Below are 26,759 nucleotides of genomic sequence, written 5' to 3'. Positions count from 1 at the left end.
CCTCTCTCTCCAGGGAATATAATATTTCCAAGGAACACACAAAACTCCACCACTGAGCACACATCAGCACTTATACTTGTTTTGATTACGGATTTTCTAAAATAACAATGAATGAAGTAGTCTGGTATTATCGTTGATTTTTAGCACCTAGGGAAGCAGTATGACAGTCATCCAGTTGTTTAAAATCAGTGAATAGCCAGGACCAGTTCTGACAAATATTTGTACTCACATAATCTATTTCAAAACCTCAAAAAATGAACTACAGTGCCTGGTTTGATATCAGGCTGATGCCTTTACCATTTCTTTGTAGATAACCTTTGTAGAACCCCACATGTAACCCAGAACAAGAGAAGTGGTCACAGATGCTAAACTTATGCCTGTGTTCTCCTAGAAGGCACTGGGATTTTTTGAGATTCAGGTTATTGATTTAGATGCTCTGCAGTTCCACTTCCTTGCCAAACAGAGCAAATTTTATTATCTAATGTAGACATATCCAAATTATATATCTAGATCCACTCTAGACAACCAAGTTTAGGTTCGTGAAAGGTCTAATGCTCATTTCACACATATGTAAGTCTAGTCTTGCAATTTGCTGCAAGCCAAGGAGTGACAACACTGGGACAACAAGGTGCTGTAAGATTGAGGTGCCACCTCCTAGAATTCAGTTTCTCAAACTGATTTGTTACAGACTCAAGCCAAATCTGACTTACAACTTGTGCAGAGAGATTTAAATGTCTCTCTTCATGTTATGCACTGTAGAACTTTGTCCGCACAAAGTTTTATTCTTCAATATTTATTCTTATAAGTAAAACTGCAGCCATAAGTTACGACTTTTGGACTCTTGAAAATATACACAAGCACACACACACACACACACAAAGAATATAGAACAGAAACAAGCCCTTAATTTGACACATTTCTGATGGCTTCAGAATGGAGAAGGTGTTTTTTCAATGTGGGCTTGACACAGTGAGTCTTACATTCACGACAGAGGTTTGTGCATCAAACACCATTAACATTTCATGTTGTATGTGATTTTTAACTTGTGTAACACACCACATGCATTATGCTACTTAGATTCTATCAATTTAGCCATGTCCTAAGAGCCTCACCTTTTACATGAAGGCAGTAGGCCATTTACATTTACAAGTATCAGAGGGAGCAGGGTGAGGTAACAGCCTGCTCCCTGCCAGGCAGTGAGTGACCTTGAAAACAGAAAAGGACAAGGAAATGGAGATGAATCTACTAATGTAATAAGTCTTTGCTCTTCTTAAATTTTTAAGTGTTGGTAAACAGCAGGAACAGCACTTCAGAAGTAGCCAGAGAAATTTGGGAATTATGAAATATCAAAATAAAATTTACTCACTGGATTTAAGCCAGTAACATCTGTAGAATTTTCTCCTGTAAATAAGGTCCTTCTGTTTCAATTTTCTTTGATACTTCCTGTCTTTTTTTTTACATTAAAATATATAAAGCAAAACCTCAAGCCTAATTTGCTTCAGAAGAAGCACAGACAAGTAGCTGTTTGAGGAAACTAAATTTAATTGAACATGGATATGTAATTTAAAGAAACGGAAACAAAACTGACATTAGAGAAGGAGTAAGCATGTGTTTCAGCAAATTCTCCTCTCTTTAGCTGAAGGAAGTTGTCAGGATTGCTTTGTTGGTTTTTTTTTTTTTTTTAATTTGGCAATTTCTGTTAAACGAAAAACCAGATAAAACAAAAACAGAAGTAACACCTGTGTAGTCTGACACGAGCACAGACTTAAATCGGATTCAACTTTTAACAGCCGCCCTCAGGTGCCCGAGGAATCATAGCAAGGTAATTCAAACACTGTTAGGCCAGTTTTCAATGGACTTCTGTCAGTTGAACAGCTGATAAAAGCCATCTGGACAATCAAGTACTGCACAGTTCAAGATACAGAAAGTGGTGAATATATGTAAGCCCAATCAGTCTGAATGACAGATCTGCCTCCTCACTGCCTTGTTTTTTGTTACTGTTTTTGACAGCTATATATATTCCATTTTCAACAGAGTTCAGAAGTCCAGGCCCTATCTATATGGCATTTTTAATTCACATCTACACAAATGTCATGGTATTTCTCTAGGGGGAAGAAAATGTAGAAGCTGATTTTTGTGTCAGCTAATAAAATTATTGTATAGTTCATTCAATTATATTTTCTTAGCCGTGTATCTATAGGGATACCTAACAGTTACAAGACAAATGACAACGATAAGATGATGCAGTCTACACAAGCTGTCACTGCTGCCTGAAAAGATATAACTGAAGAAGTGGCTTGGTCTTTCCCAAGGACATAACAGGTTACCTCTCCTACCCCAAATGAGAAAGCTATGAATCACTAACAGTTTAGCCACACAAATCCAATGTACAACTGCCATGTGATTTGAACAACTATTGCCCTTTTCTATCAGATATTTAATAACAGAGAGAGACCAGAATTTATCTTCTGCCTCTAAGATGCTTTCTCACCTATGAGAAACTTGGAATTACAGACTGACAGTATCCTAGATGCTAAAAACTTAACAGATGAAAATGCTGGCTATTTGCAGGACCAGTTTTTTCCATGGCACAGATTTGCTCTTTAAATATGCTTTGATATGCAGGTCTGCACTTTCAACTGCACTTAGTGATATCAGCCACCGAATCTTCCAGTGGCTTGCCACACATCGGAGGCATTTCTGTCCTTTGCATGCCTATGACAATCCTCCCCTCAACCATGCAAGTTACTTCCACTGATTTTGTGGAAAATTAGATGTGTTGGAATTTTGAAAATGAGGTAAATTTTTATAGCTTTAGACACACGTTTTAGAACATATTCAGGACCCTGTTGTGGACACTTTTTGTCCGTGTTCTTCATCCTCACAGTGTAAAATGCTGCCTGGGTAATAAGGAATGGAGATACAAGAACACATCTAAGTAGAACTGGTGTGTGTTGCAAGCAAACACTTTATTGCAAGCATCATATCCAAAATTCACACTATCTGTTTCCATCTAAGGTTTCTGGACTTCTATTTGCAAGAAGGTTAACTGGAAAGTCTTTGCATTTATTTGTGCAGAAGGTAACTCTGATGAGCCTGGAGGCTCCCAGAACCTGTGCATGTGGGTAGTTTGAGCTGCCTGATGTCCATCTCCCATGTGAGGAAGTGTTTAGGATAGGCAATCAAAAAAAGCATCTGGACTTTTCCAACAGAAAAAATCTTACCTGAATTAACTGTCACAATCTGAATAGATGAGATTTTGATCCTGTTGGCTGCATGGCTTAGACCTACACTTGTTGAGGTGTAACTTCAGTCACAAATCACAGCAGAAGGCAGCAGCTTTATTTAGCACATACAATATATGTGCTAATACATTGTTTGCACAGTGTTATCTACAGGTTTTGGTTCTGAATTAAAGAAGAAAAAAGTTTGCAAAAGCACAAATTTTCAGGACAGTTACTGGACAGGAATCACTGTGTATAGAATTTTTTAACCTCCAGGACAATAAAAATGTCAGAGACAAAATAGATGAGAGCATGGTAATTTTCCTCATAAAAACTAGAGGTAATATAAAAAAAAACCAACTAAAGCAGAAAAAGGCTCTGCTCAAATGGAAACTGTCTCTTCTCCATGGATAATATGATGCAGCCAGACATACCACAGATTAGAAGTAACCTGCAAGGTTTTATTACCTTTGATTTTTAGCTCTGTGCTACATAAAATTAATTTGTATTTTGCCCTAGAAAATGCATGGCATAGGATTAATGATGGCAGTGTGGAAGAGAGAATTTTTGTTCCTCCTGTGGAAGATCTGTGAATTCTTCTCAGACCTCAAACAGTACTTAGAGCAAGAGAAAAATATTTGCTTTGCAATTTATGGTGCTATACAACTCACTAGAGGCCCAGTTTAGATCATGCATGCTTTCAAACTTCTGGTTACATAGCTAGAACTCACTGAGCCTGATTTTAGAACCAGATTTGATCTCTTAGAATGATAAGCCATTTAGCACAGGACTTGGCAATTTTTCAGATCCTGAGGAAACAGCAGGTCCCATGCCATTTCAGCACCTTCTATCTAAAATTAGGGAAAATGTGCCAAAGGTGACAATACTAGAAAAATAAGAGCAATAAGTAATAGTAAAAGAAGAGATTAACTAAAGAAATAATTTTCTAACTACACAACATCTTGTCTAAAACTTCAGAAAGGGTGATCTAAAAAAAAAATCTGATTTTTAGTGAAATTTCAGGAGTTACAACTCAGAGGATTTGGGTTTTCTTCCTATCATCTACATGTAACTAGAGTAAGACAATTCATATTGCACTCATTATTTCCAGAATTTTTAGAGTACTACTTATCCTGGTCATGTGTTGTCCTTGAGAAGAGATAAGACCTCAGAACACTGAAAAATTAGAGGGAAAAAAAAACAACCAAAGCAAACCAAGCCTGTCTTGATGTCTGCTTTAAACAAACCCCAGAACACAATCACTATGTTGTTCAGGTACTGGGTTTCCCTGCATGGCCTTTACTTGCTGTAAGCCAAATTCTGACTCTCAATTACATTTTAGCAATAAACACACTAAAAAGAGTATTTGTGGTCTGTCTTTCTCCTACCTCCTTCTGCTGGCTTTACCCCCCCAGCAGATACAATAAACTTTTACAACCCCTCATTTTCCCCTGTTCCAGATACCCATCAAAGTCTCAGGTCCCATTTCTTTGGCCAGTGACCTTCTATCTCCAGCTAGAAGAAGACTTTGGTCCTGTGGCAGGGCCCCTGCTGTCTCTTTTCATGCACTGGAGAGGAGGGGATGAAGGAAGTGGCAGGTAATGGGAGCATGGAGGAGCTCTGCTCTGATGTCCAAATTCTACAGAAATAAGAATAATAAAACTGTTCCCAGCTGTGTTAAATTTGTACACCTTGACACTGAGATTCAGAAGTGTGGTACTCTTTTAATTCCAAAAGACACTTGTCTGGCCACAGAGATGTAGTACTAATGAACACTTGTGTCCCAATAAACTTAATAGAAATAGCAGAGTCTGATCAACCTTCAGATGAAAGGTAGGTGTTATTCAGTAAAATTCTGCATAGCAATGTATTGCTGTGTGAACAGGAAAAGGGCTGGACTGAATCTTGCAGTTTCTTACTTTAACACAAATTTTAAAAAGGAAGAATCCTAAAACTCTAAACCAGAAAAATCCAGATATCTTCTAACAGATGGCTCAGTTAGGTGGGATGAATCACTCAAGTCCTAGTTTCAAAGCATTTCAAGGAACACAGATTCATATAATAGCTACAGTTCGAAGGGACCTTAAAGATCATCTGGGGATCCTTGCAGCTATGAGCCTGAGTGCCTGGTGAGGGCAAAGTAGGCTCAACACCTGGAATGTAAACATTCCCAAAGAGGATAAACAGATGGTTCTTTCTACTAAGAGGCAGGGAGCAGCTCCTGAGGCAATTCAGCTCCCAAGCACATGGGAATTAGGGTCATCCTGGAGGCTGCAGGGGGCACTCCCGTGTGTCACATAGCACAGTGCTGTGCACTGGCAGCTCCGGGGCTGGTCAGCGTAACCAGTCCTTCTCAGAGGGGTTCCAGCCAGCCAGAGCCCCTTCCTGCCCTCTCCCACTTTTATGTTCTCAGATTATGCAGAAGGTCGGGGTGTGAAGGTCTATGAGGGAACTGGGCACTCAACTGCCATCCAGAAAGAACTGTCAAAAAAGAACTGACTACTTAAGATGTCATGTTAAGTAAAAGCAAAGGAGGACTTTGAAACATCCCTACCCATCCTCCCATACCTTTTTATTTTTATTAGACAGAAAATTGGACTATCCTACTCTGCATCATGTCTAGAGCACTGACTGGAGGACTCTGATATATTTATTTATATATATATATACACATATATATATATATATATATACACGTATATACATATATATACACGTATATACATATATATACACGTATATACATATATATATATATATATATAATGATATTTCCACCATCCTGAACTAATTTTCATTGCACTTTTAGTACTGGATAAAATTGGTTTAATTTCAAATAAAAGGATCTTCTCATGTGGTCCATAGGAAAAAAAAATAAGAACTTGAGTCACTTGTGACACATCTTGAGGAATTGAAGGCATCAGATTTAATTGTCTTTATTAAATATATTATCTCTGAAATAACTTCTTGCAGTTTTGAAGCACCTGAGAAAATACTGTGGATTGGAAACTTAAGGAGGATCATCTTTAGTGCCACTGCAATTGTAAGTAGCAACGATAGCAAACAGATGAAAGATTATCTGCTGTTTTGAAAGACAAATTCATTCCAGAAATTATAAAAGCATCTTTAGTGACAGCAAAGGAATCTGTACAAAAGCTCTGTAAAAATAAACAGGATATTAGCTGAGATTCATTACTGCCACCTTTGTAGATGTATATATTTAAGCTAGTTCAGCAACAGGAAAAACCTGATTGCTGCTATTCTCAGTGAGCATAAGGCATCTGAGATGTGAAACAGAAAGTTAGATTTCTTTTGGAAGAAAAAAAAAGAAAATGTAACTTTTAAGAAAGGTTTCCACTGATCTAAGTCTGTTAATAGTTCTCAGCAATATCACTAAAGAAGTCTGAACTACATTTGAAGCAGGAAAAAAAAGAAAACTCCCTTTGAGCATTTGTAGACATTTTCACATCATCCAAGGAAACATTTACATGTTTTGTTAAATGATTTTTGTGTTATCTGTCATCCCTATAACATGATCCTTGTCTATCATTAGTCTGAAAAATAAGCAATGAGTTAAAAAGTTGGTATACGCTTTCCCATTTTTAAAATTGTACCAACCAGAGTTAGAGAGAAAAGGGACAGGCAAAAAAAAAATAAAAATCACACTCTTTGGCTTGTACTGAGATGGGGAATTCTTGCCACTTGTGTAGGGCTGCTAGCACTGGGCAGAACTCGTCCAGACACAGACACTGTGATTTGCAATGTTGGTGAGGAGGGAAGAGGGACTGATGCCATCTACCTGGACATGTGCAAAGCATGTGACACTGTACAACACAACCACCTTGTCTCTAAACTGGAGAGACATGGATTAGGTGGATGAAGCACTCAGAGGACAAGGAGTTGTCAGGATGGTTGTACTCAAAGAGCTGTGGACAAGTGGCATTCTACAGGAGCCTGTACTGGGACCAGGGCTGTTGAACACCTTTATCATGACATGGACAGTGGGATCAGGAGCACCCTCAGCAGAGCTGCAGATGACACCAACCTGTGTGATGCAGCAAGGCTGGAGGGAAGGGATGCCATCCAGAGGGACCTGGGCAAACTCCAAAAGATGATCTGGGGGCTGGAGCACTTCTGCTATAAAGACAGGCTGAGAGAGATGTGCTGTTTCAGCCTGAAGAAGAGAAGGCTCCAGAGAGACCTTAGAGCACCTTCCAGTACTTAAAGGGGGCTACAAGAAAGCTGGGGAGAGACTTTTTAAAAAGGTGATGTAGTGACAGAACAAGGGGTAATAGCTCTAAACTAAGAGGGTGGGTTTAGAGTAGCTATTAGTAAGAAATTCTTTACAATGAAGGTGGTAAGATGCTGGAAAACGTTGCCCAAAAAAACCTGTGGATGTTCCATCCTGGAAGTGTTCAAGCCCCCACCCCAGGCTGGGTGGGGCTTTGAGCAACCTGGTCTAGTGAAAGATGGTCCTGATCATGGCAGGGAGTTGGAACCAGATGAACTTTAAGGTCACTTAAAAAAAACAAACCACACTATGACTCTATAACTAAATATGGTGTAATTTGAAGTAATGGAAAAATAGAGTGGCAAATGATGAAGAGGAAATCCAAGAAGGAGTTGCTTACTTCAGTCCAGAAAATCAAAAACTAAGTCAAAATTTCAGACCAATATTTTGATGAAGAGTGATGGAGCTCTGCCACGAATTAACAAGAAAATTATTTTTGTTTAAAATATACAGAGCTAGCTGGACACGAGCTTAAAAAGGTAATTTTCAAATGAAAGAGAACTGTTGTATTGCATAAACACTTTTATAATCACTGATGTTTTGGCCTATCATTTTTTTTTTGTTTCAGAAAACCATTCATTTTAAGATTTTTGCATAAAATATGTTCAGCTACATTGTCTGGAATAGGAAGTTTACTCATAAGCAGTCAATCAAATGTTATCTTTCCTGGACTGCTTTTCAAATAGGAAGGCTATATATGCATGACATTTTACCAAGATTGTTGTGCCAGAAAACTGGGTACACTAATAATTATTTTACAAAAAAGCAAAAGTAAAAGTTTCACAACTGATGGTGAGATTCTAAACAAATAAACCAATATTTTTAATAACAATTTTTCTTTTCATCAGATGGCTGTATATAATGGCAAGTATGGATATATTAATGAGAGGTTTACATTAACATTTGTAAAAATGACTGTAAGAATTAGTGACCTCTGAAAATTTTGCTCTCTGTCCTTTTGACTCATCATTGCATAGGTAAGGCAATGAGGAGTATATATCAAAAGCTGGAGTTTTTTTCCAAACACTGGTGACTTGAATATAATTAGTATAGTAGAATGCTACTTTCTTGTTGCTTCCTTCCTTAATAACTAAACTAGCTAGACATATCAAACATCATTTCATAAATTAACAGTGACAAAAATAGTATAACTATGATGGTATAATGAAGGAGAAGACTAAGACTAAGGCAGTTGAAAAGCTTCCAATTTTTTTTTTTCAGTGAGAATGAAAATCATATAGTAATGTGCATTTGAAACACTGTATTGTGCTATTGTAACACAGCTGTCTGATGCAGGCTTCCAGCTCTTTTCCTCTCATATTAAAACTGTTCCAAAATTTCATGGTAAATGACTCATGGTTGTCCCTTTCAATCCTGCTGACTTTTGCTTTCAAATTGAAAGCACACAGAAGAAGTACAGTTTAGATCCTATCAACAGGTCTAGAGAAATGTGTCATGGTCTGGTGAGTAAATGTATCAGTTTCATAAAGACAAATTATATATATGCTGTGCAATTCCAATAAACCTTACTTTAAAACAGAAGTGACAGAAGGGGAAAACTCAATTGGCAAGACATGCAAACCAGAAAATTCTCATGTGCCAATATTATCTCATTAAAGCATTGCTTAAAAATGGTTTTACATGCTCCCTGTAAACAATATCTTTTGTTTGCTGTCTCTGCTATTAACTAGCGCTTTCAGTAGATACTAAGATGTCTTTAAACAATCATTCAACTTAAACAGATTGAATGACTATCTCATAATACTCTATACAAACAAGCAAAAATAAAATAATGACATTCTTCTCCTTTCTAGTAGGACATCTGGAAGTTGGGTGATGATGAGTGCTTGTCCTTGCTAACTCTCTAGCAGGCCACTTCATTACTTTCTTGTAACAAGATGCACTTGTGCTGGCCCAGTCCATGGAAAGCTCTGCTCTGTAGCCTGTGCCATAGCTCTCAGTGACTGCTCCTGCTGAGAAGCTACACTGCCATTTCTGTCCTAGCTAATGCTCCCCATGGACGTTACCCTCATTTCTATTACTTCTTTTGTGTGCTGCTGATGAGCAGTGCACTGATCAGAATGACCAGGTACACACACCTGTGTTCAGGATAGCAGAAACTTGCCAAAGAGATGCAGGCATTGATCCTAATTCCAGCAGCTGCAGCAAAAGCCACACCAATAGCTAATGTTCCACTGCAGTGTTCTCAGATGCCAGGGGTTATTCAAATTGAAGCTGACAGCACAATCTTAATCCTGCTTCCCTGTGCATCTGTATCACAATAATACAGAGTGTAATTACATGATCACATATATTTGCACAAATGAATTTGATAGTATACAAATTTACTACAGTGTAAATATATATATATGTGTGCCCCTTCCTACAATCCAGAGACATATCAAGGTATATTAATACTTATTTGAAACCATGCAGTTCACAATATATCTACTGACATATTGGTTACATTCTGTTGAAAGTTATTGCTAGGAGCAGCCAAAGTTATATTTATTATATCTGAGCCCTCTACTGCAGAATCACATCATCAGATCCTAAACAGGTTTTTTTTCTTTGTTATTATTAAAGAGAATTGATGGGGGGAAAGAAGCTTTAGAAGAAAGCATTTTGGGATTTAAGACTGGCTTTCAAAGTATGCCAAGAGCATGCATGATGACCTTATCCATGAGATGTGGTTCCTACAGAGCACTCTAGGGCTGTCAGATGGGGCTGATTCCTCAACCCAACATGGGGGAAATAGGTCCAAGCAGCACAACAAGCTACTGCCAAGCACAGGAGGGGCTGAGACACAGCTGTAGAGCAAGGCTGCAGACCTCACAAAGACTAAAATAAGCAAAAAGGGTGGGAGATTGTGTGCTGAACAGTCTACCTTCTCCACAGCTCTAGAGAAAAAAAAAATCAACCAGGTGTTTGAGGAAGAGGAATTGTCATCAGACCAGAGAAGAGCATTGTCAAGGAACATGACTGGTGCTGAGTATATAGAATAGACTCCTCCAGGACTTGGATGCTTTTCATAGAAGTAAAGGAGAACAGCAGAGGGTTATTAGGTCTATGGTATAAATAATTTCAAAGTAAAATTAAGTGAACTTTTTGTCCCAGGAGGGCACAGATGGCATCTGTCTGGGTGCCTAATGAAGGCATTATGACAAAGGAATTCCTACTCCATACCTAATTCACACTCACTTTTTAGCTCAGTTAGGGGACACTTCTGAAGTCAGTGGCTGAATCACCTTGCTTTGGTCCATGATGTGGAGAGGTCTCTAAGCTCACAGACTCTAAAGTCTTCATAAGAAAGGAGTCAGATGGACTCCAGGAATGCACTTAATGCATGCCAACCAACAGGCTGGACCTCTGCCAAACGTGAGCTGTGTGGATGTGCAAGCCCTCAATACTGCAATTCTGACTGCACTGCACTGCCTGCTGATGTCAGCGTAGCATCCAGCTGCCAGCACAACAGATTATAAATTAAATCAACAAGCTGGCCCTGAGAGTACTGACAGTACCAACTCTGCCTTTCTGAAGGTGGCTGGAATTGTATTGTCCAGACTTTCTCTTTAGTCAAGAACCTTCTCCCTACCATAATACAACTCCCAAGTTGTACACAAATTCACACTACAGGCTGTGCATGTTTCACTAAGCTAAGTTTAAGCCTTCTCAGTATAAGATACCCTCTGTTTGATTTGCATTTTAAAACTATTAACTAATTCCTTTAACTGTGCATGCATAATGTGGAAAAGAAGAATACTGAACAGAAAAAACAGTCTGGAAAGGAAAGACATTCCTTTGTTTTCCAGCTTGATATATCTTTTCTTGCTGCAAGTCCATGTCGTGGTTCGAAATCTTTTTGCCTGGACTTTTTTTTTTCCTTTCTTTTTTTTTTCTTTTTTTTAAGACCATGACCTGGAGCATCCCTTTGGATTACAGAATTTGATGCACAGCCAGCCATGCATGTGCAACTGTCCCTAAGAGCCAAGCCTCAGTAAAGCTGGTGTGCCTACAATCTTGAAACAAAAATAGCTGTCAAATCAAAACTAATTTGCCACAAAAGAAAGCACAGATCCACAGTTAGAGAATACCAAACTAGTTTGAGTTCAAAATTGCTTAAAAAATAGGGACTTGAGTTTATAAAAGAGAAGTATGTTTTTTAATCTCTCTAATATAATTTAATAATGGATTAATTGATTTTCCTTAATGCTGAAGATGGGGGTAGGGTTGGGGGGAAGAACAAATAGAGGTAATATCAATTCTTGAGAGGGAAAAAAGTTTTAAAGTCTGTCAGCAACTAAAAGAGGGGAGGGAAACACCAACAGTTATACAACAGACTGCTGCTATCACATATGACATGAACAATATGTTAGTTTAATGTTTCCTGGACCAGGGTTTCATTTTACCTTATTTTAGTGAATTAAATCATGTACTACAAAGGAACTTGGATCTGAATGAAAGGAACAAGATTGATATCAGGATGAAAAGTAATGCTGTATTAATTCAAGTTCAGACATTAAAGACAAAAATAAAATTGAATTACAGAGTGTTCTAATATATCTGGACTAGATAAAATTGTATATAAAAACCTTTATCACAGCCAAATGGAGTTGGGAGTGATGAGTTTTCAATAGATACAACAAAATGGTCAACATCTACTTTCAGGTACCCAGTGAGCTGCATCAATGGAGTTGACTCAGAAGCAGCCATTGGACAGACAGCTATGCATTGGTGCTTCTCTGCACATATTCCTGTACTATATTCAAAATGGGAAGCTAAGATTAGCCCAAGTCACAGACAAAAACATGTTTGAAGCTGAATGGTGTGCAAAGGGTACCACTGATAATGAAGGAATAGCACTTTCCTGACCCTTGAGTCAAGGCACAAGCCTCTTTGGCTGAAGGAACACTTAGATGTGCAGTTTATTCTGGAGCAGAGCTATGGAAGAGACAACACCCAGACTCTGCATGTGATAGTGCCCTTCAGCAACAAAATTTTCTCAGCCACTGACTGCTGATTCCTATGTCTTGGCTGGGGGGCAGCAAGGGAACAGCCCTACACAGTGTAACCACAAGGCTGCAGGCAATGCCATGTGCTGTGGCAGGATCTCCTCAGCAGCACACAGCTTGCTTGCAATCCTACTCTTGGCTTTCTCATACAATATAAAACCAAGATACCAACACTTTCAATGACCTGAAACAGATCCTTCAAGGAAGAGCATATCTGGAACAATGGACCTGCACTAGCACTTTGTCCTGCACAGGCAGAGCTGGACACCAGTGTCCTTCAGGGGCCAGGATATTCCCAGCAGTTCAATAGAAAAGTAGTTCAAACTCCACGAAAACAAAGGAATATTATAAATCTTAATCATTCTGTTCCAAATCCTCTACATATACTTATAAACTGTCCTCTCTGATGTAAACTTTTAATAGTATCTATGTATTGAGTTCATTTGTCTTGAAAAATCTTAAGCAAATATTTCACAGAGACCACTTTCTGTGAAAATAAGGGGAGAAGAAACAAGAAATGCAAGGTACTGCTTACACTGCTATATGCACCAGAATGAACTTAAAATATTATGGTATAAAACCTATATGGATCAGAAGAGTGGAACAGCAAAATGTCAGCAACATTTTAAGGGTAATATAATTTGGAGTGCAGAATTCAATATGATAAAGAATGATAGTCACTGTATAATATCTGAGCCTTCCCATACACAGTAGACTTTAAAAAATAAATCATGACTGCATTAATTCAAGGAAACTTTCAATATGGAATTGGGAATAGTATCTCAGTGTCCAGAATCAGCTTTTGGGTCTATTTCTACTAATCATGGAGCTGCAGCTGACCCAGTTTAAATGTATTTCTATAAAGATTCTATAATTTTTGGTGATGTTGCATGTTGTGTTCTCCTAAGCCATTTAAAATATTGCACTACAGTAAATACCTAGTGCCTAAAAATAAGGTACATTATGTGGAACAGCTCTACTCCATCATAGAAATACAATGTAAAAGTCTTAATAAAGTTTTATTTCTACATTAAACAGAAGCATGCACATTTTGTGTAATAGAACCTACACTATATTAAGATGTGTGTTTGTCTATTTGACTGTGTTCTATTTGTGTGTGTATACAGGTCTGCAAGATTAAATTTGTGGGTAGAAGAGCAAATATTTTATTATCTGAACTTAAAAAAGATCATCTGCACCTACAAGCCCTGTCCTGACAGTGTGCTAAAGCCATGAAGTATTCAACACCACTAACTGCACCAGTAAGAGTAAATGCACAATACAGTATTTATAAAGTATTACAAAGTCATCCCAATATGCATAACTTCCTAGAACAATTAGGAATTTTGTACTGGATCACTTATACCTAAAGATTCAAAAAAGAGAAGAAAAAATCTGGCCCATAGTTTAGTTATTCAGTGCTCTATAAAAGGAAATTTATTTCTAATGACTTCAGGCAATCTGTGTGCTCAGAAGTGTTATAGTTCATACCAATTGTGGATAAAACTACTATACTTAATTAAATGCCTCTCTGTTTTAGAAATGAGACAACAATATGAAAATATCCTCTGCCACAAAACTTCTGTATTTTTATGGTGTTGCTTAGGTAATTCATAAAGTGAGGTGTTTCACTTCTGAAAAAGAAAGAACATGAATGTAACAAAAGAAAAGGAAAAGAATGAAAAATGCTGAAAAAAAATTCTTGACTACTAAGGGAAACATGAATATTCTCATTCAGTCTTGTTTCTTACAGGAACTCTGTAACTATGTTAGGACATTTCACTGAAAAAACATAACATATATTAAATTAGCATCTTAAAAATCACTTGATAACATTAACCACTGGATATTTTCAATTTCATGGGAAAAAATCTAAAATGTCTCTAGTAGAGCAACACTTTTATTTCTCAATAAAAGAAAATTTATTTAATGTACAGACAACATTTGAAGTCAAACACAGTTATTCAGCAAAACAGAAAAAGTACTGACCAATTCCTCACAATTTCCATTACACTATGCACACAAAACAATTAAGAAATTATTTAACATGAATTTTAAAATAGTGTAAAATTGGTTAATATTTTGATGTAAAAAGCTATTAACTTCCATTATTTAGCATGAGTTTCCATCATTTTATTAACATCACTTCCTGCAGAAAGAACTGAATGCTACATAATTTGGACCAATTGGGTGAACAAAGGCCAACCACAACAAAGGGATTATTTGTACTGAGCAGGGGAAAAGCCCATAAATCACTGTGATTCTCTCATTTTAATTTTACCTTTATTCTTTCTCCTTCTGAACAGACCCGAGACACCTCTAATGTGTCATGTCCTGTGATATTAAGATTTCTCCTAAAGAGGGCTTATCTGTATAAACTTAAATTGTTTATACAGCAGCAGAACCAATCTGATTGACTGGACAGTTTCAGAAACTGCAATTAGAGGCTCCATATAATTGCACAATATTCACATTTGGAGTTAGTAGCCCCTATTACATGAGTAGCCCTTTTCCATGTACCACTTCACAGACATAGGGTCTCCCATATTGATTTGTACAGGCTTAGTTACAAGCAGAAGAAATCTGACCTCTCCCTTTACAAGATATCTGAAATTTTACATTATTTGTTAGGATAGTTGAGAAAGAGGCTGATGAAACAGTTTTCATGATAAACTTTTCCACCTAACTGATGTTGTGTGTGCACACAGGCAACACCCACACACATTGCATGTGGCTGGCACCTTGCAGTGAAGCCTTCTTTTGTATTTTGGAGGTATTGATAACTCAGAGGTGCAGGAATACTAAGCTAGGTAACAAGACTGCAGCTGGCAGAGGTGAGAGTCTAATTCATACCTGCTAATTGCAAATCAGGAACTAGCAGGAACAGTTCCTTTAACACCTGTCAGTAATATGGAGAAAAAGAAAAATGGTCTTTTGAAGGAAATTGGTGGAAGATGCATGTGCAAAGTTTTGCTTAGCCAGCAGTATTAGAAAAGCATTATTTCTACTACTCAAAATTAGAAATAGTAAGGTGTTTTTAATCACAAAAAAGTTAGCATCCAAGATGAGTAGGTTGTTCCAGAACTGGACATGATGGCTGAGACTGAACTGACCAGGGGACTGAAACTGACACCAGCTCTGGGACTGGTGACTTCAGGGAAACAGAGGTGAAGGTCAGACCGAGTACAGGAGGCTCCACAGCCTCCCCAGGAAATCTCTCCAAGCACTCCCTTTTTTATCACCTGTAAGAGTGAACCCCTCTTTTTTATTTTTTTCATATATACATATATATATACCTATATATATACTTATATATATATATATATACCTATATATATATATATATATATATATATATATACCTATATATACACCTATATATATATATATATATATATATATATAAAACTGCAATTTAAGGCCTGCATCTCTTCTCCTGCTCATCATGGCTACTGAAACAGACCACATGCCTTTTCTTGATATGTCCTGTTATTATGTCCCATTTTCCTCTTTCCTTTTTTTCCATGTCTTCTTTTCTGCAGACTGACCAACTCAAATTCTTCAATTTTTCTTAGTAAGTTCATTTCAAGACTTTTGCTTTCCCCTATACACTCTCCAATCAGACCACATGTTTCTGCACAAATGCCATCCAAAACATGCATTCAGTACAGACAAAGAAAAGGCAATCCCAGTCAGTAGGAGAGATACAGCTGGTGCTTCAGAATAGTGGATTCACCATAGCTCAATTGATGGGGAGAAAATACAGAAAAAAACTATGCATGAAAATTAACAATCTGTTAAAGAGACTTCCTAAGATATCTAAAAGATGAAGCTAGAAGGTGAAAAAGAAAACAACTTCAGCAAAAAAAATAAGTAGGGAAACGAAAGCAATAATTAGAAGGGAAAAAAATCCTGATAATTATGATGCCTGTAGAAAATAAAACAAAGATAAAAAAGGGGAAATGTTCTGTAAAAACATATTATGAAATATAAAATATCAGAATGAGATGCTGAAGTTGGCAGTGAAAAATTCATATCCATAAAAACTAGCGAAAATAAGACCTTGAAATTTATCAAACCTTAATTTATTTTAGGAACGGAAAAACTTTCAACATATAAGAAGCTTTTTTGTTCTACTTTTGGAAAGAATGTTGCTCTTGAGTGAAAAGTGCTTTCTAGTCCATTGGCAACTAAGATGGATCTTAAATAGTATCTATGAGAAGTAAATGTTTTGAAATTAGCAGTTCTAAGGGGTTTTTTTCCCATTTCTATCTGGTATTCTAAAATATTAATTAAAGAAATAAAAGAACTACTGAGGGAATTTTAAAAATCCGCTACTGCTGAGCTGATATTTAAGGGACACTATAGAGTCAGGGAACAGCATAACATAATACACTTGCTTGATATCAATCCAGACAAAATAGTGAAAAAAATTATACAGGATTTAACTGACAAAGATTGAAGTGAAAGGGATGTAATTAATGCCAGTCAACATGGGTTTATGCAAAATAGCACTTGTCAAACAAATCTCATTTTATTCTTTGATGAGCTTACAAAAGTTTGGGTGATAAAGAGAAGTGCATGGCTGTAATACACTTAGATACCTGTAAAGCATTCAACTTTCTAGTGCATTACTTATATTCTTACTGACCTTTATTAATATACAATTTTCATAGAGTGTATGTAAAATTGATTGAGAACTCTTTAAAACATCAATTTTAGGAAGTAATTGTTAATTAGAAATCATTAGCTGGAGGATGGAGGGGCTAGTGGTGATCCAGGCAGTTGTGGACCTTTTACATCTGATTTTAATGAAATTTTTACCTATGTTCTGAAATTAAATTCAAAACTAATGCCAAGAAACTTTGAAAAAACCAAGAACTAGACTAGTGGTATATAAAGATGAATACCAGGGAGTCACACAGAATAATCTGTCTCACAATGCTAGGCCAATTTACTGTGTTGTACCTGAATGCTCAAATGATATTTAATGACTGTGATTTCTTGTGAAAAAAAAAAATAAAGGAAATAAAGGGAAAAATAAAGAAGATGTTCCTGGAAATAAAACAATCTCTTTCTCTAGGCAAATTTAATTTTCTCTCTAAGACTTATAGGAGAGAAGCTAGATGAGAGTTTTAGAGAAACCTGGGGTGATAATGTAACATGCTGGCCCCTCAAACCATCTTTTTGAAAATAGTTATGCAAGTGGGTAATGTGTAATGAACTTTCCCTGTTTATTCCCAAATTATGCTTATAAGAAATACCCACTAGATGTAGCTTCTCACCATTAACTCCTGCAATTTTTTTTTCAATAAAGGGCTATAAAATTACCTGCATTGCACAGGTTATAAAAACAGGGACAAATTCACAATGAATCTGTTGCAGCTTTCTTGCTGTGCATTAATTGAATAATTTGTAGTAAAATCTAAAAGACAGTTATGCAATATATTCTAAAGGCACACAGAAAAACTTAGATAAGCACTTCGAAGTTGATGATTTTGCAGCTTGGTCCAAAGTTCACTCTGAGACTATTGTCCAGTAAGCCAGCCCTTCCTTCCTTCCTTCCTTCCTTCCTTCCTTCCTTCCTTCCTTCCTTCCTTCCTTCCTTCCTTCCTTCCTTCCTTCCTTCCTTCCTTCCTTCCTTCCTTCCTTCCTTCCTTCCTTCCTTCCTTCCTTCCTTCCTTCCTTCCTTCCTCTTTATTTCTTTCTTTCTTGAAATGAAAAAAAAATCAAACAGGGTTCATGAGCCAAGTAGAGAAAATTAAAAAAAAGGCATAAAATGCAAAGCATGGTATAGTTACCTTGTACATTCCAAACACAAACTGCAGTAGAAATTATAACAGAAAACACATATTCAATTATCAGTTACAGATTCAGAGCAACAATAAAACTGAAATCACTATATTTTCCTAAGGATAGGGAGAGCAAAGTGATCAAATTTTTCCTTTTGAAATTTCTACTGTGTAACATTATGCAATGCCATATGAAATTGGGTGATGAAAGCCTATAAAAAGTGCCTGAAATTCTCAATATATTCTATATCTATAAGCTTAAATCAATAAATCCATTTTGAGGACTCCATCATATCTACTACACATGAAATTTTTTTACAGCTACAAATGTAATAGCTTATGCTTTTGCTTCCTCACAGCATTATAGTTCCTCCGTGGACAGAAACCATTTAGTGAACAGAAGAGAAACGTAGACAAGCTCTAATTTTCTGTACAGTGGCAACCGCATTCATTATGTGCTCAAAAAAGCACTTTCCCTGAAAGAGTTAACTTTCTAGCTCCTATTCTCTGCAGTGCTGCATAAACACTGCACATTATTCTTACTGAGCATGCTTCATCTTTCCTGTCTCCCCAGTCTTGGGCTGTCAATCACCTGTCAGTCCCTACCACATCAGCACAGTGCGCATCACCAGGCTGTCAGCACAGCAGCTGATGAGACTCTGCTAAGAGCTGTCAATCAAACTTGTTTCTCTTATCTGTTCGGGAAATATTTTGTCTCTGAGAAACAAAGAACCTGGGCAACAATGGATCAGAGTCTAGTATTTACTCTTTTACAGGGATAGAAGCCTCTTAACAGGAAATGAATGCTTTATCCACAACAAGGAAACAAAAATTCTGCTTCATTAGGCATATTTTCTTTTTTCGATTTTGTTTAAATCCTATTTATTTCTTGAACAATCAAATCAGGGCATAATATATTGGAGCAAATTTCTTTTTGCCCTCACTGTAGAATGAACTTCATGTGTTTACGTCCTAGTTTCTATTGACTATAATAAGACAGGTAGCATCTCTACTTTTGGGAATCTTTCCTTGTTTTTAAGCATTGGAATGTTTCATTGGTGAGGTTTCTCTCCACCTCAGGGTAGCCATGCTACCCTGAAAAGCCAGACAAGAGAAATGCATAATTTGCACCTTTGTTAACTTAAAATATATCTTTATTTTCTGCATCATTTTCATTAAAATCTCAACATAGAATTCAGTAATATAAGTAGGGTTCATAGATAATAGCAGACCAAAAGAATAGCTGAGGGGTATAAGCAAGTAGGAGAAAAACATATTTTCAGTGTCTGTTTGAAAGAAGATAATATCTTCTTTCTGGAACACTGTGCCAGGGAGAAAGGATTGCAGAAGGTAAAGGTCTTGCATGTACAGAAATCAAATACTGAAGAAAGACAAAAGGAGCTGCAAAGATGGGCACAGCAGCTATTTCTGGTCTGACACAGATACTCTGCATGAAAAAGTTAAGCTGGGCTTTCAAGTCACATCTCTCCAAGGCAGAATATTGTTCTGCACAGATAACTAGGTCTAGGTCTAACAAACCTGGCAATCAAATTAATTAACACAGGTGGATCACTGAACTAACAAACCTCCGCTCTTCCCAGGGCATAAGTAAGTACCTTTACATGCTGTGCCATGCAGATACAGGGACATTTAGAGCTGGCTCAAGTATCAGTACATAGTGTTGCCTGACGTGAAGCAAAGTAAACATAACCCAGTGACTTAAAACCCCCATTTTAACCATATCTAATTTTCCCTACAAATGAAAGAATCTCAGAGCTGACAGTTGAAGAGAAACATTGAGAACAGCAAAGGCAAGAAAACTGCTTTTCTCAGTATAGAGAGGAGTGCTGTAAAACATGGTAATATGAATGAAACACCTAAAAATATTTTGTGTTCTTCATAAAGCTTCAGTTTTGGGCCACAAAAGTAAATAAGCAACTTTTTTTTTTTTTGAGACAGCAAAAAAAAAGGTGAGTTCACAACCCTTATAATTTCTTGGAAAAAAGTGTATATTAAAGTTAAACCAAAGAGGGAGGCAAATAAAAGTAATTTTTTTTTTTTTTAATCTTCTACCATTTACACAAACACTGATTTACAGGCCTGCTCTGAACATTTGCATTGGCTGTGGAATTGGACTGTTCAGGTAAGAGCAGAGGGCAGAGAGAGCCAGCTGGGAAACAGGCTATGATACCAAACTCACAGAAAGAAAAAGTCTACAGCAACCAAGAGAAAAAAGCCCCAAAGAAATTTGGGAGCTGCACTCCAGATTAGTTCCCAGCAGCCTCCCACAACATTCTCGAGGGGCTTTGAAGAAGGAACCTGGGACAAAACTGAGTGCTTCTTCATGTCTGTGATGGCTTAACACAAGTGCTAAATAGCGCCTGAGAAGAAGGAGGGAAATGGACTTGGAATTGCCATAACCCAGAGAAAAATGAGGCCCTGGACAGCAAAAAGGGTATTGTCCTTTCCACACATGCACACATGCAGTGGGTTTTTTTGAATTTTTTTGCTCCAAAAAAGAATATTTTAGTTCTCAGAAGAGGGAAAACATTGCCCAAAGGAAAAAAAAAAAGACATGGTGGCCACAGTCAATGTCAGAGATGTAAGCAAAGCTCTCACAGGCTGAAGCAAGACAAAGGCAGGCAATTTTGACCTGAATCCTAGAGCAAAGGCAAGAGGTTGGCATCTTTCATCACTTTCAACTTTATAAACAACTTCTCAAAGGATGCCTTTTTCTCCTTTCCTGGGCCTTATCTTGGTTCCCTCCATTACTGTCTGTGCCTACAAGAATAAGAACAAACAATTTGTCTTTCCTCTCTCCTCTCTGCCAGTTCCAGTGTGTTTAATGCCCTCTCCACCCTTAAGAGCATACTCTCTAGGCAAGGAGGTAGGTGTTATGCCGGAGACAGCACAGATGAAGGAAAGGGCAATTTTGTTTCACCCCTTTCAGAACCCCATGTTTGGTGCTGCAACCACGAGCCATACTCACCTAACAGGAGCCACAGCCCCTGGTTAGCAATTCCACCAGCTTGGAATAGAAGTTCTGGGTGCCATTGTGGTTCTTGGGAGATGCCAAGAGCACCCATAAGAGAACAGCAGAGCATGAGCATGGCTCTCTCAAAACAGAAGCTGTAAGGGGAGCAGACTTCTCTGTTCTCAACTCCTGGACGTGGTTTTGGACACAAAATTCCCAACTAGGAAGAGAGGGCTACTCTGAGCATCCCACCTCCACCCTGCAGCCACCACTGCAATGCCAAATGTGTCCCCAAGCAGGGACTTGGACAGCACAGAGGCCTCAAGACTGCTCCCAAAGCCTTCTAAGAAGGCAATGGAAGTCTCAAACTGGAAGAGCCACAAGCGTGCTCTTCAGAGTTTCCTTGAGTTGGAATACTGCTCATGTCAAAAAGCATCACTAATACTGTAGTTCAGTAACTATTGATTTACTATTAACTATTCACTAGTTAGTAAATATTAACTAACAAAGAAAAGGAAATATTAATTACCAGCAAAGAGCCTTAAGTGCAGAGCTTCAATTCCAGATGTTGAGAATAAACCAATCGGTTTGTTCAGAGGCCAGAAATTAAAACCAGAAGAAAAATTCTGTGTACTAGTCACTTTTAAAACCATGACTACAGTAAATTGATCATTCTTATCAGCAACAATGCTAAGAATCACAGTATTACCCCATGCCAAACTGTCCCAGTTACAGACAATACAACCATTCTCAAGCATTAGTGACAACAGGAGTAGTTTACACATTGACAAATTCTTTCATATGCAGCACTGTTTTCCAGAATCACAACTCCCTCTGATCTAACTGGACATTAATTGCTTTTTTGCTGATGTATCTGTGCCTTCTGGACTGATAACACAACTAGCAAATCTGATATCTGACAAGTTGACTCAACCTAATCAGGACAGATCAGCTGTTACCAACGTTGCTATAGGCTGTAATTTGAGGACCTTTAGAGAGTTATCACTTGCTTTGAAAGGCAAGAAACTGTAATTCTGTCAACACTAATCCCAGAAACGTGCATTCAAAGTGGTTGCTATATTTTCTTCAGAAGAAGGTAACACTTGTCAAATAAATACCTGAGATAACTGATAATAGGAATTAGAAGTATGTGAGTGATAGGCTGACAATCAGTCACTCTCATGAAAAAGAAGAACCTCAAAAGATTCAGAGCATTAAGTAGAGAGCACAATCTGTCACCATGAAGCAGGGGTCACTCTGAATGGAGTCAAACAATTGGTAATGCAGTTTTTCAGTGTTTACTTCCCTCTGTTGCTTGGTGCTAAAGCTGAGTGAATTATTCACTTCAAACAATTTGTTCAATGAATTTTATCCCTTTTTGCTGCTCAGTGTGTGCAGGCAATGGATTCCAATGCCATCAGATTTATTCACTGCTTCACTTTTATTCAAGCTTTCACTTAGTGCTCAATTGAGAGTATTCTACACTTCCACTACTGCTCAGACAGCATCCAAGGCTGGTCCTTAATGTGGGCAAGCAGCACAGATCCACACTGTTGATGGAATAACACTTATCTACATCAGCAAAGATATACATTTTAATTTGTTCTTTTTCTGATCCCTCTTTAATTTTGGAGGCCCTTCCAGCAATAATACTGATATTTGCCATAAAGTTCCCTTTCTGTGAACGATTTTGCCCACAAGACTCAATACTTGGATTTTTTTCAGAAGACAAATTACCAAAGAGTGCCAGCACAGCCACAAAGCCCACTAATTTAAAAAAAATCCAAAGATTATATTTCATTATTTGCTTCATTCTGCTAGGAAATAATTTATTTTCATGTAATAAAACTCAGAGGAATTCCATAAAAAATGGATTCCCAATTCATGGAATTCTTTAATGTAACTTAATAGTCACTGAATATACACAAGTGACTTTGTCATTGACAGGATTGCATCTGTCTTGTACAGATAAACTGTTTTTCAAAACTCATACTTAACATTAGAACAAAAAATATACATTTCTTACTGTATCGCTTTGGTCCATCTTCCAAACAAAATGAAAGTGTTAAGGTTGCATCATCTTCAAAAAATTCAGTTGCAAAGGCATCCCACCAGAGGTTGTCACTATCCTAGGAAGCAACAGATCATTCACTTAACAGGAGGCAAAACGAAAATATGTTCATCTGTTGTAAAAGAAATTCAACAGGATCACACCTAGTTTGGCTCCTTCACCTGTGGTTTTGGGGTACAGATGTCTATACGATATTTCAAACTAATTTTTCCTAGATAAAGCTGTGGTTCTAATTTTGGAAAAAAACCTGAAGTGTTTAATTTACTGTATAATAAACTTTCATTTTATCTAGCATACTAAATATGTAAAAACTTTCTTTTCCATAACATTTTTTCTCCAAATGTTAAATATGGCATTATATATCAGTTGCAAATAAAGCAATTATGAGTTTTCCCTCCTTTTCTGGGCTGTGTGTCTCAAATGCTTGGCCCTGGTAATGAAAAATCCTCCATACCTAATTCTATAATGTTACATAACCTCATCATCAGCACAAGATGACAAGGAAGTTATTTAGAAACGAAATATAATGGCCATTCAACTCCAATGAATTTAATATAAATACAATACTTCAGGTTGATTAAATACCAGCTAGTTACTTAAATGTAATTGTTGTGAGAAATCTTCACTTTTAAGTGTGATACAAGCAGTGGAAAAAAAATTTAAGATGACTTGTGCATACTTAGAGTAATACACATAGCTGGAACAGGGCAATTATTAAAATAGTGAACAATGTAAAACATATACCAACACAGCACTACAGGAAGTTCCTTGACTTTATCAATTGAACCAGGCATTTTCAGACCTGGATGATCAACAACAGGCACACACCTCAATGTCTAGCACCTGAGCAAGTGGTCCAGCTTGCAAGGATTTTATAGAAGTTGGGCAACACAAAACCCACCGACTGTTTCATTTGAAAGCTATGGTTATATTTAATAGCTGGATTCAAAATTTTTGGTTCAGTCTCTTCTGCTCCTTTGAGGCCCCAAGGCTTGTAGCACACAAGGTCAGTAACAAAGCTGGAAATACACTTCTGAAGATGCCCTGGCTGCACTCCTCAGAGCCACTCTATCCCACTCAGTACCTCCCTTTCCAGTGAGCAAGGCCAGGTTCACTGAGCAGTGAGGTCTGAGCACCTCTTAATGCCTGAGCAATATAGATTAGGCCAGAGATGAAGCAAACAAATGTTTGCTTCACAGGAAAAAGATCCTGAGATAAAATGCCAATTTAAAAGAAAATATGCATCTATCATATTCATTATGTACACATGCAGAGCAATCTGGGGATTTTAGTTCTGCTGCTGTATTTCCTGATGATGTTACTTTTGGATTTCGCTCCAAAATGTTAAGCAAGGTATATATTCCTCTCAATTTCACTTTGATTTTTTGTCAAGCATCCAATGGAGAAATGGTAAGGACAGGTTTTAACAATCTGGTTCCTTCCAGAGACCCTAGAGAGACTTCTTGTCTGAGTCAGAGCCTGTAATACACTTTCCCTGCCAAGGCTCATCCAACCTGGCAGTGACAGGATCATACAGCCCTGCCATTCAGTCACACAAAGAGGTATCAAAGCTGTCCCCACATCTCAGAAATCTGCTGTCACAGAGAGCTGTTGTTCTTTCCTGGTGTAAACCTGATAAGTGTTCCCACGTGCAAATGCTGCTGTGTTGAGCAGCCAAGCAGCCACAACAGAAAGCATGAAATACACAGTGGGCAGCATGAAACACACAGTGGGCAGGATGAAACACACAGTGGGCAGCATGAAACACTCACAGGTGTTCAACACACTCCTGCACAGGGCCCTGCACTCAGCACAACCTGGGGGTTGCATTACAAGCCCATAGCAGGGTGTATTGTCCAACGAGTAGCTATGAGCTCCCACTCTGCCATTTGACTAAAGAGAGGCTGCAGTACCATTTAACCTTTTGGACATACTTGTCATAGGGAAGGAAGAATTTCAGCAATGCCACACACCACATTTGCAGCTCTTGTTAATGTTGGGTATCACTGGAGCTACTCCTGTAGCATCCAATGACATGGGAACACAAAGGAGAGCATGGCATAGCCATGCCATGCTTAGGACTTAACTGCATGTGGGAAAGATAGAGAAGAGCAGGGAAAGTGCAGGGCCTCACCTCAAAACCACACATATCTGCACTCATGCTGGCTCCCAAGCAGTCTTGAAAGCAAGAAGAATGTGGAAATGGAATTACTGTGGATTCCCTCCCTGGTCAGATGAAATATCCAGACTCTCTCAAGTTTGAACACAGTCCAAAGTCTTTATCTTAAGCTTTTGCATATTTTAGGCGAGAAAGAAAGAAAAATATAAAATGCAACACCCTACCCCCAGAAAGAAAACCCATCCTTAAAAAAGAGTATATATATCTTGTCAACCTTTGAAATGCCCTGCTGATTAATTTTCTGCCCCACCCTTGTCACAGGTGGGCCCACCTACTCTCAAAGACAAATGTGAACAAAACCCAATGAGGTGTCCCCAGCCAAACCAAAATAGGATCCCGTTATTAAAAAAAACCCTTTTTTTTCTTTTTTTATTTCTTTTTTTTTGCAAAAAGTGGATGGTGAAGGCAAGACTGCCCTCAGGCATCTTTAACTTATGCTTTGACAGGTTATGGGGGATTTCGCCAGAGTAATTATTTTTCTATTCAACAATAATGAGAAATTACCATGGCAACCTCCCTTTCACGTAGTGCACTCACATGCTCAAACACTGAAATAATGGCCTAAACATAACCAAAAAAATATTAATTCTCTAAAAATATTTTGTATTAAAATAAACTTAAGGAATGGGTCACAGGAGAGAAGAGGGCAGACACAGCCAGCAAGTTGGGTCAGAAGTGAAGATGCCGTGCTGCTGTGGCCACGTACCCAAGCAGCAAAACTACTTCTTCCACAAATGTCATTGTTCCCTCTGATCCCCTCCACCCCTGGTATTATTTGTAATTTGAAGCATGGCTCAAGTCTGAATAGGGTCTCCAAGTAAATGGAATCCTACTGTTTCAATATTTTTTCCTGACTCTGATTTTCTTTGGCAAAGGTAATCAGATTTTAAGTACAATGATGTTCTTTTTCCCCTTCCATCTAAAAGTCCCGTATGTTCACTGTGTGATCTGAGAGTCAAGCTGGGTTCTTCTTTACACCTTACACACTTACATGATTAAGAGTCTGCAAGCTAAATGAAGCTTTTCCATTTGCCTGTGATAGATCTTGCAACTGGAATATGAGGCCAACTGAGACTATGGCATTTTCTTCAAATTCCTTTATTTTTAATAACTTGGAAGGCAGAATGGACTGACATAAAAAGTCAGTACATGAAATTACACTTTAAAGGATGCAGATATCTTGCAGGACAGAAGCAGAATTCAAAATTATTTTGAT

The 26,759-nt window shown here is 37.7% G+C and overlaps 1 protein-coding gene across 13 annotated transcripts in view; it reads right to left on the bottom strand.

Annotated features, from left to right (window-relative positions):
- Nucleotides 1–26,759, bottom strand: part of LDB2 (LIM domain binding 2) — a 213,919-nt gene that overhangs the window by 118,835 nt on the left and 68,325 nt on the right. For 7 of the 13 annotated variants that reach the window (XM_066548591.1, XM_066548592.1, XM_066548596.1 and 4 more), the window contains one exon: nt 23,311–23,422. In XM_066548591.1, coding sequence (XP_066404688.1) covers nt 23,311–23,422 — 112 coding nt within the window. The remainder of the gene's footprint in view (nt 1–23,310; nt 23,423–26,759) is intronic. The other 6 variants (XM_066548594.1, XM_066548593.1, XM_066548595.1 and 3 more) reach the window with 1 other exon arrangement.

The sequence above is a fragment of the Molothrus aeneus genome, chromosome 4, assembly GCF_037042795.1.
Source record: "Molothrus aeneus isolate 106 chromosome 4, BPBGC_Maene_1.0, whole genome shotgun sequence".
Classification (NCBI taxonomy): domain Eukaryota; kingdom Metazoa; phylum Chordata; class Aves; order Passeriformes; family Icteridae; genus Molothrus; species Molothrus aeneus.
Note: the sequence above shows the minus strand (reverse complement) of the source record. Positions and strands in the feature narration are given on the sequence as shown.